Source organism: Leptopilina heterotoma, unplaced genomic scaffold (genome assembly GCF_015476425.1).
Source record: "Leptopilina heterotoma isolate Lh14 unplaced genomic scaffold, ASM1547642v1 Lhet_10, whole genome shotgun sequence".
Classification (NCBI taxonomy): domain Eukaryota; kingdom Metazoa; phylum Arthropoda; class Insecta; order Hymenoptera; family Figitidae; genus Leptopilina; species Leptopilina heterotoma.
Genome location: NW_025110813.1, coordinates 2,437,384 through 2,453,676, shown reverse-complemented (window position 1 = coordinate 2,453,676; position 16,293 = coordinate 2,437,384). Strand labels below are relative to the sequence as shown.

General features: G+C 27.6%; 1 protein-coding gene across 3 annotated transcripts in view; it reads left to right on the top strand.

Annotated features, from left to right (window-relative positions):
• Positions 1-16,293, top strand: part of LOC122498383 (ecdysone receptor) — a 317,159-nt gene that overhangs the window by 126,521 nt on the left and 174,345 nt on the right. For all 3 annotated transcript variants that reach the window (XM_043606095.1, XM_043606078.1, XM_043606087.1), the window contains exon 3: positions 10,973-12,132. In XM_043606095.1, coding sequence (XP_043462030.1) covers positions 11,697-12,132 — 436 coding nt within the window. In that variant the 5' untranslated portion in view covers positions 10,973-11,696. The remainder of the gene's footprint in view (positions 1-10,972; positions 12,133-16,293) is intronic.

The following is a 16,293-nucleotide window of genomic DNA, read 5'->3' as shown; positions in this document are numbered from 1 at the left end:
TAATTTTAATTATAAAATCTACGATGACATAATGAAAGTGACAAATTGCGATTTATTATTAGGTATGCATATGTGTGGTGTATATACGTTTGGCTCTTAACTTGTTCCGTTTTGTAATTAATTCGAATTATCGTGATTATTTATTGTAACTCATTATAATTTGTTAGATGGAATTCATTTAGCACATTATTGTAATAGAAGGCAGGATTCGCTTTGTGACATCTATATTTATTAGCCCGTGCGCTTGTGATTCTCTTTATCAGTAAAGCAAATGGGAACTGATTCACCGTCGAGACAAGGTTACTCGCATATTTCCGCGTGCATTTACGGATAGAAAAGGGTTACTGACCCAGAATGAAATACTGTTCAGTTGGCAGAAGTTATAACTGTTATCATATTTTTCTTATTTCACTTTTTTTTTAATTTTTTAATTTTATTTATTCATTATGTTGTTTACTTCATTTCTTATTACTTTTTAATTGTATTTTCTTATAATTCTTAATTTCATTTGTTTCCTTACTTTTTATTTTATATCGTCGTTATTATTTTTAAATTTTATTTGTTTTTTAAAATTCATTAAAAAGAACTCTCAATTTTGATGTTTTTTTTAATTGACTCATAAACTATAAAATTACTACGAATTTTAATACAAAATCTTCAATTATTTATATTTTTGACAATAATTTCTTTTTAAATAACTTAATTTTTCAAGAACTATCATAAAATTATTACTTATAAATTATTTAAGTAATGATTTTTACAATTTTCATAAATACTAGATTCATAGAAGAATTTAAAAATACTAAAAAAAAATTGAATTTTTCGAAAAGTTACAAATGATTCCAGAAATTCAATTATTTTCAAAAGTTATAAAAATTCTTCGCAGAATTTCAATTATGTTCAAAAATTTTTAAATAGTCTCGTCAAAATTTCAATTATCTTTATAAATAATCAAATTCTTCTCCAAAATTCTATTATTTTCAAAAATTTTAATAAAATTCTTGACGAAATTTCACAGGAATTCAATTATTTTCAAAATTTTTAATAAATTTCTTCGAAATAATTCAATTATTTAAAATACAAAATTTCATAAAATTTTTCGAAAAATATCAATCATTTAAAAAGATTTTTGTAAAATTCGTCGTAAGAATTCAATTATTTAATAAAATTTAACAAAGTTCTTTTGAAGAATTTAAATATTTTTATAAGTACATAATAAAATTCTTCACCGAAATCCAATTATTTTTATAAACTTGAATAAAATTCGTTGCAAGAATTCAATTATTTATTTAAATAATAAAATTCTTCACAGAAATTCAGTTATTTTTGTAAACTTGAATACAATTGGTTGGAAGAATTCAATTATTTTCAAAAGTAATAAAATTTTTCGCAAAAATTCAATTATGTTAAAAAATTTTTGAAAATTCTCGTCAAAATTTCAATTATCTTTAGAAATAATAAAATTCTTCTCCAAAATTTTATTATTTTAAAAAACTTTAATAAAATTCTTGGCAAATTTTGTCAGGAATTCAATTATTTACAAAATTTTTAATAAATTTCTTCGAAATAATTCAATTATTTTCATAAGTAATAAAATTTCCATAAGGTTTCAATTATTTAAAAAAATTTAACAAAGTTCTTTTCAAGAATTCAATTATTTTTATAAATAATAAAATTTTCCACCTAAATTCAATTATTTTTTTAAACTTTGACAATATTCGTTGCAAGAATTCAATTGTTTTTATAAATAATAAAATTCCTCACAAAAATTCAGTTATTTTTATAAACTTGAATAAAATTCGTTTGAAGAATTAAATTATTTTCAAAAGTAATAAAATTCTTCGCAGAAATTCAATTATGTTCCAAAATTTTTGAAAATTCTCGTCAAAATTTCAATTATCTTTAGAAATAATAAAATTCTTCTCCAAAATTTTATTATTTTAAAAAACTTTAATAAAATTCTTGGCAAATTTTGTCAGGAATTCAATTATTTACAAAATTTTTAATAAATTTCTTCGAAATAATTCAATTATTTTCATAAGTAATAAAATTTCCATAAGGTTTCAATTATTTAAAAAAATTTAACAAAGTTCTTTTCAAGAATTCAATTATTTTTATAAATAATAAAATTTTCCACCTAAATTCAATTATTTTTTTAAACTTTGACAATATTCGTTGCAAGAATTCAATTGTTTTTATAAATAATAAAATTCCTCACAAAAATTCAGTTATTTTTATAAACTTGAATAAAATTCGTTTGAAGAATTAAATTATTTTCAAAAGTAATAAAATTCTTCGCAGAAATTCAATTATGTTCCAAAATTTTTGAAAATTCTCGTCAAAATTTCAATTATCTTTAGAAATAATAAAATTCTTCTCTGAAATTCAATTATTTGCAAAGAATTTTAATAAAATTCTTGGCAAAATTTCAATTATTTTTATAAATAATCAAATTCTTCTCCTACAATCAATTATTTTAGAAAACTTTTAATAAAATTCTTCGTCAAATTTTAATTATTTTCATAATTAATAAAACTCATCGCAGGATTTTAATTATTTTTGATACAATTTTATTCGAAACCCTCGAAAAATGTAATTGTTCTTAAAAATTTTATTAAAATTTGTCAAAAGAATTCAATTATTTAAAAATTTGTCGATAAAATTCTTTAGGAGAATTCAATTTTAACAAACATTCAATTATTCAATAAATTATTTATTTTTTAATTTAAATAATTGAATTCTTCTAGAATTTTCTAATAAAAATTGATTTAAAAATTAATTACCGAATAATCGATTTATTATTTATGAAAATAATTGATTTCTTGCAACGAATTTTATTACATTTTTTTAAATATTTGAATTTTTTGGTAAAATTTTACTGCTTGTAAAAATAATTGAATTCTTGCGAATGATTTTATTAGGATTTTTGTAAATAATTTAACTTTTTTGATTAAATTTTATGGTAATTTAAATTATTGCAAAATATGAACATGAAGAATGCGATCACTCCGAGTCTTCGACTTGGAGTGATCGTCTTCTTCATGTTTTGTATAATAATATTTTTATAAGTTGTTGAATTTCAAAAAGGTTTGAATTTGAATGTTTGGAAGAATTTTAATTCCTACGGAAAAATAATAATGATTAAATATTTATTTAGAAAAAAAGTTATTGATGTTTTCGAATAATTTTACAATTAAACAAAATTCGCAAATAGAGTATTAAGAATATATTTTTGTTGAATATCCAATCATTTTTAGAGTGATTCAGAATATTCTTTAGGGTCAGTGAAAAAGTGAAAATTTTGTCTAGAAATCAGGGAAAAGTCAGGGAAAAGTAAAATTAAATATTTGTGGCAACCCTGTTTTAATTTTCCTTTAAGTTGTCAAATAGGGTTTGCCATTACTCCTACACTGACAATCTTGGCCCAATCCTGGCCCTAACCCAACATCGCATTTCTCCTTAAGTTTCCTAATCCTGCAAAAGATCGCAGAAACAAAAAAAATTGCAAAAAAATATTTTGCAATACATAACTTGAAAGCCCAACATTCGCCTTCACTTTCGCAGTCCTGGGTCAATATTGGCGCCCATTAATTATGCACCATTTTCCATTAGAGAAAAGCAAAGGGACAATATGATAGCGCGTGTTTTCAGCACGTATTCTCACAGCAACATACACTCAGGGCGAGTATTTGCAGAGGGAATATGAGATAAGGTCGAAGTGGGGAAAAACGTTGAAGAAGAAAGAGAGTGGAGAACATAGTCGGAGAAAGATGGAATGTGAAATGGAAAGAGAGAGAAAAAGAGAAGAAGAGAAAGAGAGAACACCAAGAGAAGAATTGGAGAGTTCGAGGCCGAGTCTGTGGGGTGGGTCAGGGTTAGGTAGTGTCGGAGGTTAGGTTCTCTCATTTTTTTCCCACTTATTTCTGCGCGAAAATAACAGAGACAAGAGCAGGGCATTGCGAAGACGACCATGTCGATCGATAACACGTTTGCCAGACATGAACTCTCCTCTCTATTTTTCCTGATCAGCAGAGCTTTTTTTTTGGTATGATTAACACAGATTTTTTGCGATATTAATAAATATATATTTTATTCGTCATCTCTTGCGATAAAATTTACGAAAATGTACTTGAACTTTGTAGAAAATAATTGTACAAAATGAGAGAGAGAGAGAGAATACGAGAAGTGTGGAACCGAAATTGGTCTTAATTAAAGTTTCTGTCGAGTATTGTGGATTTTTTTGTGCGAATTTAATAAAAACATCTGCGAGCAATTGCTCATTTTACTGTTTTCCAAGTGGCACACACTCAAGAGAAATCGATTGTCGCAACTTTTGGCGCAATGTCGCTCCCGTACTTTCGGAACAAGTCAGTGCCACGCAACGTCCTGCATTTATTGACTTAGTACATTTTTTTTCTTGTTTGTTTCTTGATAGCTTTAAATTTAGAGATATTTACAGGGTGTCTGCAACACCTGAAAAACCGGGAATTTCAGAGAAATTGCAAGGGATTATAGAAATTCAATTATTTTCAAAAGTAAAAAAAATTCTTCTCAGAAATTCAATTATATTCAAAAAATTCTAAAAATTCTCGTCAAAATTTCAATTATCTTTATTAATAATAAAATTTTTCTCAGGAATTCAATTATTTTTGAAAATTTTAATAAAATTCTTAGCAACTATTCAATTATTTTCATAAATCATAAAATGCATCTCAGGATTTCAATTATTTTTAATACAATTTTACAGGAATTGATCAAAAAATTATTATTCTTAAAAATTTAAATTCACTTCTTCGAAAAAATCAATTATTTAAAAAAGGTTTTTTAAAAGTTCTTTCGAAGAATTCCATTATTTACAAAAATATTAGAATTTTTCACAGGAATTCAATTGCTTCCGAATATTTTAATAAAATTGTTCGAAAGAAATCAATTATTTTAAATACAATTTTAATTAAATTTTTTAAAAATAATTCAATTATTCTTTATTAGATGGTAATAAAATTTTCCCCAAGAATTCAATTATTTACATAAATAATTCTTCAAAAGAATTCAATTGTGTCAATAAATAACAAAATTATTCCCGAAAATTCAATTATTTTTTCAAAATTTCAATTATCTTTATAAATAATAAAATTCTTCTCTAAAATTCAATTATTTTCCAAAATTTTAATAAAATTCTTGGCAAAATTTTTAATTATTTTCATAAAATAATAAACATTTCACAGGATTTCAATTATTTACAAATTTTTTATAAATTTCTTCGCAATAATTCAATTTTTTTATTTTCATAAATAATAAAATTTTTACTGAGATTCAATTGAGGGACTGGATACTATAAGAGAATAAGCGCCATTCACTTAACATTGCGCGTATCTCCTTATACCGTCCAGCCCCTTAATTATTTTCCTATAATATATTAAAATTCTTTTTAGGAATTCATTTAGTTTCATAAATAATAAGAATAAACAAAGAATTTCAATTATTTTTAATACAATAATTTTAATCGAATTCTTAGAAAAATGTAATTATTCTTAAAAATTTGTTGGTAAAATTCTTTATGAGAATTAAATTTTAAGAAACATTCAATAGTTCAATAAATTATTTATTTTTGTATTTAAATACTTGAATTGTAATAAAAATTTATTTAAAAATTAATTTCAGTTAAAATTTTAGATAATAATTTAGTATTAAAAGCAATATAGCTGGAATTTTTATAAACAATTGAATTTTGAAATTAATTTTTTTGAAATATGTTAATTGAATTTTTTTTATATTATTTGAATTTTTTATTTTCTATTATATGAAGAATTTACGAATAATTTAAATAAATAACGTTGGTGACGTTTACAATGATTTATAGAAGAGAAAGAATTTTCTTTTCAAACTTTTGTCTTAATAAAACTTTTATAATGTTTCTTGAACAAAAAGTTAAAAAAGGAATATTTTTTAAACGTAAAATATTGTTTTCTTAAAGAAAATCAGTTTTTTTTTGTTTAAATCATTGATGTAGATACCCTGTATTTGTAAATGTATAGACCCAAAATTTTTTTTTGTCAGAAATACATGAAATAATACTCCTCTGACAAAATTGAAACCCAAATAGGTCAAAATATATTTGTAAATATGGGTTCTACTCTCTAAATCTGAATTAGTAAAATTCTACTAAGAACTAGTAAAATTTTACTAATTTTTAGTATTTTTCATGGAAGACTTTCCCCCTTTTCAATAAGTAGAATATTACTAATTTTTAGTAATATTTTACTAATGTTTTAGTAGAATTCCACTAATTAAAAGTCATTTTTTTACTAAATGAATTAGTGAAATTGTTTTATCGACTATTAATAAAACAGTTCTACTAATTGTTAGTAGAATTCTACTAATCAATTAGTAAAATCTACTAATAATTAGTAAAATTCCACTATTTGTGAGTAAATCATTTGGTGGAAGACTTTTCGTCATTTCATTAGTAACTTTCTACAAATTTAGATTTAGAGAGTAATTTAAAAAATTAGTAGATATTAATTATTGCTATAATTGGTTTAATGGTAATTTTATGAAAATTGAAAAAAGGGAGTAATCTTCAGTTTTTGTGGGCAAAAATTTCACAACTGGAAAATTAAATTTTTGTTCTACGAACTGAAAGGTTGTATCAGGTGTCAAGAACCGGACGCGGCTACGCAGTCGAAGACTTGAAAATCGTGATTGGAATTTATAGTTTGTTCGAATGCCTTTTTCTCGTCTCATCCAGGTCTCGATTATAAAGCACGTGTGACAACGATCGACTTCCGTATTGTGCGATAATGTGCGCTATAATTACGGTCTCTCTTTTGGTTTCACACGTCGTCGAAAAGAAATTCAATGATTCATCATTGGGAAATTACTATTAGGATTGAAAAATTTTCTCCATATTACTGATTAATATTGAACACAAAATAGACCCAAGACTATAGCATAATGCTACCAAGACAGGGTTAACATTCAAGCCACTATTAGCCCAAGATAGCAAATACAATCATGCTAAAACTGAAATTTGACGATTTGATCAATATTAGTTCGAGAATTGTTAACCTTGCGACGATGGAAATAATATTCAGTTATTTTTTCAAACAATGGCGTTGAGTTACGCCTAATTCATACAGCATTCATAAAGTTAAGTACTCAGTGTTAAATTCCCTCCCTTTTAGAGTCGATTCTTATATTTCAAGTGAAATCATATAAACATGATTTTTGTCGTTTTTTTTAGGCCAACAGGAATTATCTTAATTGCGTGTAGAAAGTCTCGGACTAAACTTGAATTCCAGATCTCCTTGTCCCTCCCCCCATCTTGACTTCCTCTCTGGTCCCCCACCCACCTTTAAATTGATCGCATGCGAATTTTCCCCTCCTTTAACTTTGCAACTTGTGTTGCAACGGCGTGTAATGCTCGACTCTGTGTACCTACAGTATGGGTTTTAGTGGCTTGTTTCGTGGAGTATTGGGGGGAGGGGGGGGGAGCAATCGACCAAGCACTTTCGGTAACTGCGTCACGTTACATACCAAATTCCCCATTAACGTATCCTCTACCGTTACTGGGTCCAGTCCCTTTCTGAACTCTCGAAAGTAAGGCAAAGTAAAGCGATTTTCTACCTTTGCGGTTAAGTATATATATAAAGAATTTTTTTTTATGTACAAAAATATTCATTAACATTTCAAAAAAAAATTGAAGAATATATATATTGAAAACAAGAAAGAAAAATAAAGAAAGTATTGGAAAATAAATACAACAATTTTGAGTATGAATACACTCGGGCTTCGCATTCATCTACTAAAGCCTACTATTTACTATATGTAGTTATGCTACTATTTGGGTAATTTTTTAGATTTCAGCGACTAAAAGCTACTATTTCTGGTTCTTTTTTTAAGAATTTCCACTACTTCAAATTCGCAAATACTAGAAATCAAAAAACTGTTCTCAAAGATTATAATCAAATTTTTTAAAACGATTCAATTATTTTCAAAAAATATTCGAAATTCAATTATTTTCAATATCTAGTATTTTCATAAAATTTCGAAAAAATCAATTATTTAACAACATTCTTATACAGTTCTTCAAGAATAATTCAATTACTTTCACTAGTAATAATATTTTTCCTGGTAATAAATTTAAAAAAAAAAATTTTTGATTATATTCTAAGCAAGAAATTCAATTATTTTCATAAATAATAAAACTCATCGAAGAATTTCAATTATTTTTAATACTATTTTAAATTAATTAATCAAAAAATTCAATTAATTTCACAAATAAAATTTACCACAAGAATTCAATTATTTGAAATAAAGTTTTCATAATATTTATTACATTTCAGAAAAATTAATTATTTAAAACAATGTTTATAAAATTCTTATAGGGAATTCAATTTCCTTAATATAAGATAATAATTGTTGTCAAAAATAACAAAATTTTTCACAGAAATTCAATTCTGTTTAAACATTTTTCGCAATAACTCAATTATTTTATAAATAATAAAATTCTTCTCAGGAATTCAATTATTTTTGAAAATTTTAATAAAATTCTTAGTAACTATTCAATTATTTTCATAAATCATAAAATTCATTGTAAGATTTCAATTATTTTTAATACAATTTTACAGGAATTGATCAAAAAATGTAATTATTCTTAAAAATTTAATTTCAATTCCTCGAAAAAATCAATTATTTAAAAAATGTTTTTTTAAAAATTCTTTCGAAGAATTCCATTATTTACAAAAATATTAGAATTTTTCGCAGGAATTAAATTATTTTCAAATACTTTAATAAAATTGTTCGAAAGAAATCAATTATTTTAAATACAATTTTAATTGAAGTTTTTTTGAAATAATTCAAATATTCTTTTAGATTTTAATAAAATTCTTCCCAAGAATTCAATTATTTACATAAATAATTCTTCGAAAGAATTCAATTATTAAAGATAAATAACAAAATTATTACCAAAAATTCAATTATTTTGAATCATTTTAATAAAATTCCTTGCAAAATTCAATTATTTTCATAAATAATAATATTCATCAGAAGAATTCAATTATTTTTAAAGGTAATAAAATTCTTCTTGGAAATTCAATTATTTAAAAAAATTCTAATAAAATTGTTTGCAAGAATTCAATTATTTTCATAAATAATAAAATGCTTTTTAAGAATTCAATTATTTTCAAAAAAAAATTTAATAAAATACCACACAGACCTTTAATTATTGTCCAAAATTTTAATAGAATTCTTTGTAAAATTTAATTATTTTTAAAAACTTTTCGTAATTCAATGATTTTTGTTATCTATCATTTTCATAAAATTTCCAAACAGAATTCAATTATTTAAAAAATTTTTTGTAAAAATCTTCGTAAGGCTTCAATTATTTTCATGAATAATAAAATTTTCTCAGAAATTTATTTATTTAAATTAGAATTTGCTTAAAATTAACGTTCAGAAATCAATTATTTAAAAAGTTTTATAAAATTCTTCTCAAGAATTAAATTATTTTTATAAATGAATTCTTTCATGAATTATAAACTTCGTTTCTGGAATTCAATTTATTAGCAGGATAATGAAGAAGTAATTATTTTTGATGAAAATTAGGAAAAAGTTAGGAAAATAAAATATAGTACTATGGAATTTTTGTCAGTTTTATGAAGTATCTCCAATGAGTTTTTTTGATCGCCAAGTTTAACTTTCGTCTGTACCCTGTTTTTTTAAGGATATCAAATTGAGACAAAAAAAAATAAAAAGTGTTGCGAAGCAACATTTTGATTTTTTTTGTCTCAATTTCATATCCTTATAAAAACTGTGTAATTGTAAAAAATAAACGAATATAATAATAAAGAAAGAATAAACATAAATATAGAGTGAGAAAATTGATGTTTGCATATTTTTAGAAGAAGACAATAGATTGTAATTGCAAATGAAGTACAAAAAAATATTCAAGCAAACAAAAAAGATGTGTTTGTTTAAAAATTATTTTCAATATTTCTTTTTCAGTTTATTTTAGTTCTATAAAAAAATGTCTATTCAGCTAATTTTGTACTTTCTATATTTAGATCTTCATAAACATGATGGAAAGTTTATTGCACTGTAAATAGTAAAGTTTTAAATAAAGAAAAAGAAGATAATTTTGCTTAGAAAGTCTTTTCTATAAGTGTTCAGAAACAACTTGAGACTAATCTGTTGCTTTTAACACTGGAATGTATTATTAGCGGTTTCATGATTGAAGTGAGCTTTGTATACAAGATAATTTGTTTTTACAAACTCTTTTTAACTATGCGTGTGTTTTGTTATTCGGATTAGAAAAAAGAAGGAATTATCAATCAAATCCAAAGTAAACAGCATATTTTAATTATTTCGGTGAAATTTTTTAATGAACCATAATTAAATTAAATATACTGGAAAAAAGGGAGTTAAAATTAGAACATGATATTTTTCCGATTTTTAATCCGAACAACTTTCTTTCCGTTTGAAACAGAAAAGAAGTTAGTTTTATAATTTCTCTGTCGCATAAAATCTCATTAGTGTTTGTAAATGTCTTTTGCATCATGATTCATGAGTAAATATTTTAGTAAATATTTTTTTTTCGAATGTTAACTATTTTTAGGTCTTTGATTCCTTTTAAAGTCCTTGCATACTTTAAATTGCTTTAATTGATTAAAAGTTTTGAAATTTCTCGAGGTAACTTGACTTTTTTTTTGTTTGAAATTCTCTAAATATCCTGGGAGTAAATGCATTTGAATTATTATTCCTTTTATGGATTTTAAAAGTCTGCAAAAAATACTCGAAATTCTTTTACTGATATAAGAGGGGTATTAATTATGCGCGCAGTTGGGTTGAAATAAAGTACCGACAAATGAACAATTGATAGGAGAAAAAGATCGGGAGTGACAATTTTTGATTTTCTCACAAGTTTTATGGTATTGTTTCAGAAAAGTTTAATATTTTTATATCTTGATTTCAGATACCTCAGGGGGACGATCAGAGATAGGAGGACGAAATCGCAGCATGCAACAAAAGCAGCAAACTTTCGATGCTCACGTAAAGATGCGACATGTGATATAAAAGTTCTTGACAAGAGAAAAAAGGAAGAAGAAGAAGAAAAAAACCCTCGAGGAATCTGAGGGCACAACCGATCATCAATTTCTTCGAAGAGCGAGCAAAAAAAAAAATAATAATAACAAAGTCAAGTCGCGCTGTACGAAAGGAAGATAATAGCTTTCTGGACCATCAAGTCCTGATAACAAGAAATCTTTCGTCATAGACACAAAACCACAAACCTACCCAACCTCTTAGTGCAAAAGGTAATCTTGAGACAAAAATCAAGATCACATCCATAGAGAGAAGATATTTTCCATTAATCGCGTGCGTGAGAGTGTAAAAAGACAGGAACAAAAAAGAAAGAAGGCGATTATTTTCTTAAAGTGCAACATAAGTGACTCCTGGTGTAAATTCGCGATAAAAAGGAAGTACGAGTGATAACGAAAGTGTTGGTGGTGGTGTGGGACGTCGAGAGAGTGATTGACAGAAGAGCAGGTCAGTGTCGGGAGGCCAGTGACAAATAGAGTGTCACGGTGGCCAGCTTAGTGAGTGGAAACGTCGCGGTGCGCTACGATGAGGCGTCGGGGGTGGTGGGGGCGGTCGTGCTGGCCCCCGCTTCCAGGCTAGCCGGCCCAACAGGGTCCAGTATGAACAGCTCGGAAGGGCCCACCGGCGTGGGCGTTGCCGTGGGCGCGGGTCTTGTTGTCAAGGCCGAGTCCCCGGAACATCTTGCCGGCACATCGTCAACGGTCTCAACGGTCACCGGACCCATCGGCACCGGAAGTAGACTATTCGCTGGTATTGCCAGTAGCAATAAACGACCGAGGCCCGACGATTGGCTCACCCCCAACAGTCCCAGTTCACCGCAGAATTCAATGGCCGCGCAACATCTCATCTACACTACTCCACAACAACAACTCAGTCAGCAACAGCAGCAGCAGCAACAACAACAACCTCCCATTGCACATTCAACGCCGATTGGACAGAATCAACAACAGCCATCACAAGCGCCCAACAACAATGGATATGCGAGTCCCATGAGCTCCGGCAGCTACGATCCGTACAGTCCCAACGGTAAAATAGGTGAGTTTTTGCTTTTATTTGTTGTATTCTGTTAGGAACATTCGTTTTCTTGTGTCTGAAGTCGAAAAATCGCATTGACTTTGACAAAACCCAGGATCGGTAGTTGTAGTCAAATTGGGGTACTTTTAATGACCTAAGGTACTCCCATTTGCCTAGAACTAACGATTTTTGGCGTTTCTCTAAAGTATCAGAGAGACTATAGAAATCTTCTGTATCGACAGTCGAATTTCGGCTGTTCGCAGCTGATAATTTATCGACAGTGCACTTTATGGTAACCTGGACGTCAAATCTCAAATTGTCATTGTAGTTAGAACACCAAAAGTATAATTAATTTATCGACAGTCCAATTTCGGTTGTTCACAGGTGATAATTTATCGACAGGGCAGTTTTTGCTAACCTTGGCGTCAAATCTCAAATTGTCATTGTAGTTAGATTTAGAACACCAAAAGTAAAATTAATTTAAATATCAACATTCAGAAAGTTGCATTCAGAGCCTGGCTCTGGTATAAGTGCTAACCGAACTGAAAAGTGCTTAACCTCGACGATCGCATTTTTGAAGTATTTCAGTTGCTTGACTACCGAAACTAAATAGAACCTAGAACCTAAAATAGAACCTAGAATCTAAACCTAAAGTCGACAAGGGTCCTGGTGGCCAAAGGACTAACTAAAAAATTTTATTACTAGGAAAAGGACGGAGATATGTCCAACATTTTTAAATTAATGGAAGATTTTATGTCAATCCACTTACCACCAGGACTCCTGCCGATTTTTGCTCGGATTTGTTTCAAACAAACGGTTTGAAAGGTCGGTAAAATTAATGTATCTGAAGTTAACGTCGATGATCAGCGTCGAAAACATTTCTTCCCCCGAAATCGAAAAGAATCAAATGGTTTTCGAAGGTTGTAGGTTAGAAATGTTCCGTAAACATTTACTTCTTAAAAGTAAAGACACGTTTATTAGTTAATGTTTACTTTAATAAATGGGAAATTAGTAAAATTTTCAACTCTAGAAACCATAAATAATTGTTTTCGACACTGAAAGTCGACGCTAACTTGAGGAATATCAAAATTTTGCACTACCTGATAGATTCGGTCAATATTATTAGACGCCAAAGAGCAGAAATTTTTTGAGGTTAGAAAGTTCGACACCAACATTACCGACACAGTTCTCTACTACCTCTTCTGTCGGTAATGTCGCAGTTAAACCTAAAGTTACACTTTTCTTTTAGAAAAAATTCATGTTTGTTTTAAAATCACAAAAATACAGCAAACATTTGGCATTTTATGATGAAACACTGCTTCACTTTTTCGTTAATGCGAAAATCCATTTTCAAAAATGAAATTAATAATTATTAATTTATCATTTGACTTGAGAATGCTGCATCTGCTATATGCGATTTAGATGAGATTTGAAAGAAACGAATACAGTGACCCAAATAAATACACAGACATTTAACAATTAAAATTACGAAACTGGAACGTATTAATTTTCTAAGTGTCGATCGCGCATAATGTTTTTGTTTCTCTCCTTAATCCACGTGTCTGATAATGTGTCAAGGAAACAGTGTATCGAAGCTTATCATCTTTCTCTATCGAAATAAAAAGTACATGTCGTTTATAAGTGCGCTCTCGTATAAACGCGAAACGAAATGTAACGATTGACCTATAAAAGTTCACTTGTTGAAAAAGCTTCTTGATATTATTGTCATAAAACAAATAGTTCTGTCTAATCCTCTGTTATTTTGTAGCTAGGTATTTTTATTTGGAAAAAGATGAATATTTTCCGGCATTTTTAGAAAAATAATTTTTTTTCTGCGGACAAGTAGGTAAAGTAGTTTTGTATTTGAATTTCGCGCCGTAAATAATTCTGTGTCTTTCCGTCCAGATGTCATGAAAGTTCTCTCACAAACGAGATTGCAATTCTTTCAAGATTTAGTCAATATTACTTTGCCTATTTGAAGATTAATAACTCTTTGGGGTGATAGATCAATATTGGACCCAACTTGGCAGAATTGCTTATAGCATTAAGTCTAAATTATTCCTTCTGCCATCCCGAGGTTAATAATTGATAAACTGAATTAAAATTTATTATTCTTGAACAAATAATGATTTAAGATTTAAATTGGAGACTTGGCATAAGTATACTCGGAATGTTGGGACAATACTTGCTCTATCTTGGTGGATCTTTATCCAAGATTAAATTAAGTTTGTGCTACACTGTAAGCAATAGTTTTCGAATAATTGGCAGAAATTCATTGTTGAGAGTGTACAAATGCAGTTGATTTGTAACAATTATGGCAGTAATAAAGAAACCTTTCTTTGAGTGTATTATTATTGTCTAGACGAGAATGGTATTATTCCATTGAACACTTTCAAATCTAACTCTAAAAACGACTTATTTGTTTAATGCACAATCGATAAGATCATCTCGTAACACATTGCCAATTAAAGCCCAGCTCATTGCTTTTGCTTTCCCACCCTAGCCGAGATTCATGGGAACTTACATTATAACTTGGCAAAGTGAAAACGTCCATTAATATTTAATATGGTAACAATGAGAGGAAAAAAGAAATTTTATCCGATTCTAGTCCACTTGTATACTGCACTCAAATAAACGATACATGCTGTCCTACTTTGGACTTTTTTTCTCTTTTTCCTTTTTTTCTTTGTTTCCTCTTTTCTTTTCCCATTTCTCTCTTTCTGTCTCTTTTTTCGCTTTTCTATCTTTTCTCTTGTATTACATTTATTCTACACCCTCAAGTGTCATTTCGAGTGCCCGCATTGGTGAATTTCTGTCTTTCTCTCCCTCTCTCATGACTTTTGTGCCCTGCAGTATCTGATGACAAGATACGGAGGTGGATGAGAAAAATTATATACGCGAAGAAGAGAGAGCAGATTCCATTTTACATCCTAACATCCTATATAGGTATATAAATGTAATTTATGGATTGCGGTTAAATAAGACACATTACATGACAGAACCGCGAGTAAAGGAGCCTATGGCTGCTTAGATTAGACTTATAAATCAAAATGAACCGCTCGCGCTTATCCAGAGTCAAAATCGCCGACTTCGATTCAGTTTGTCCAAACTCTATACCATTACCACTCGTGAATCTTGCGGGAAAATCTTTAACAACAAAAAATTGTAGCAAAAATTTTTGTACGAACAGGATATAGAAAAATTTGCCGGGAAAATTTAGGGAATTTTTCCGAAAGTCAGGGAATTTTTTTCATCATGACTTGAAATAGTCTTGAACAATATTTTTAATGCCCACAATTAGTTTTATAAATTTTTATTAAAAAATTAATAGTAATAATTAACATTGCCTTTCTAATTTGCAATTCTATTTTATTTTGAGAAATAATATGAACCACTGACATACATATATTCAAATAGAACAATATTGACCACTTCAAATTCTGAAAGATCAAAAGAAGAGCAGAAATAATGGCATTAAAAAAAATCGTTTCGTAAAAATAAGTCAATTTATTTTATTTAAAATACATAATTCAGGGCTCGAACTAGGTCCGTAAAGTCTGTAATTTGATTGAAAATGGACGAAAAGTTTGTAAATTGTACGATATAATTTGGGGAATTTTAGAGAAATTACAAATGATTGTAGAAATTCAATTATTTTCAAAAGTATAAAAAAATTCTTTGCAGAAATTCAATTATATTCAAAAAAATTGTAAAAATTCTTGTCAAAATTTCAATTATCTTTATAAATAATAAAATTCTTCTCCAAAATTCTATATTATTTTCAAAAATTTAAATAAAATTCTTGGCAAAATTTAAATTACTTTTAAAAATGCTCCTCATTTCAATGTTTTTTAATATCTCCCTATTTTAATAAAATTTTTTCAAAAGAATCTAATTATTTAAAAAAGTTTTAATTATTTTCATAAAATAATAAACATTTTACAGGAATTCAATTATTTACAAATTTTTTATAAATTTCTTCCAAATAGTTCAATTTTTTTATTTTCATAAATAATAAAATTTTTACTAGGATTCAATTGAGAGGGTGGATACTATAAGAGAATACGCGCCATTCATACTTAACATTGCACGTATCTCCTTATAGCATCTTGCCCCTTAATTATTTTCGTATATAATGAAATTCTTTTTAGAAATTCAATTATTTTCATAAATAGTAAGAAT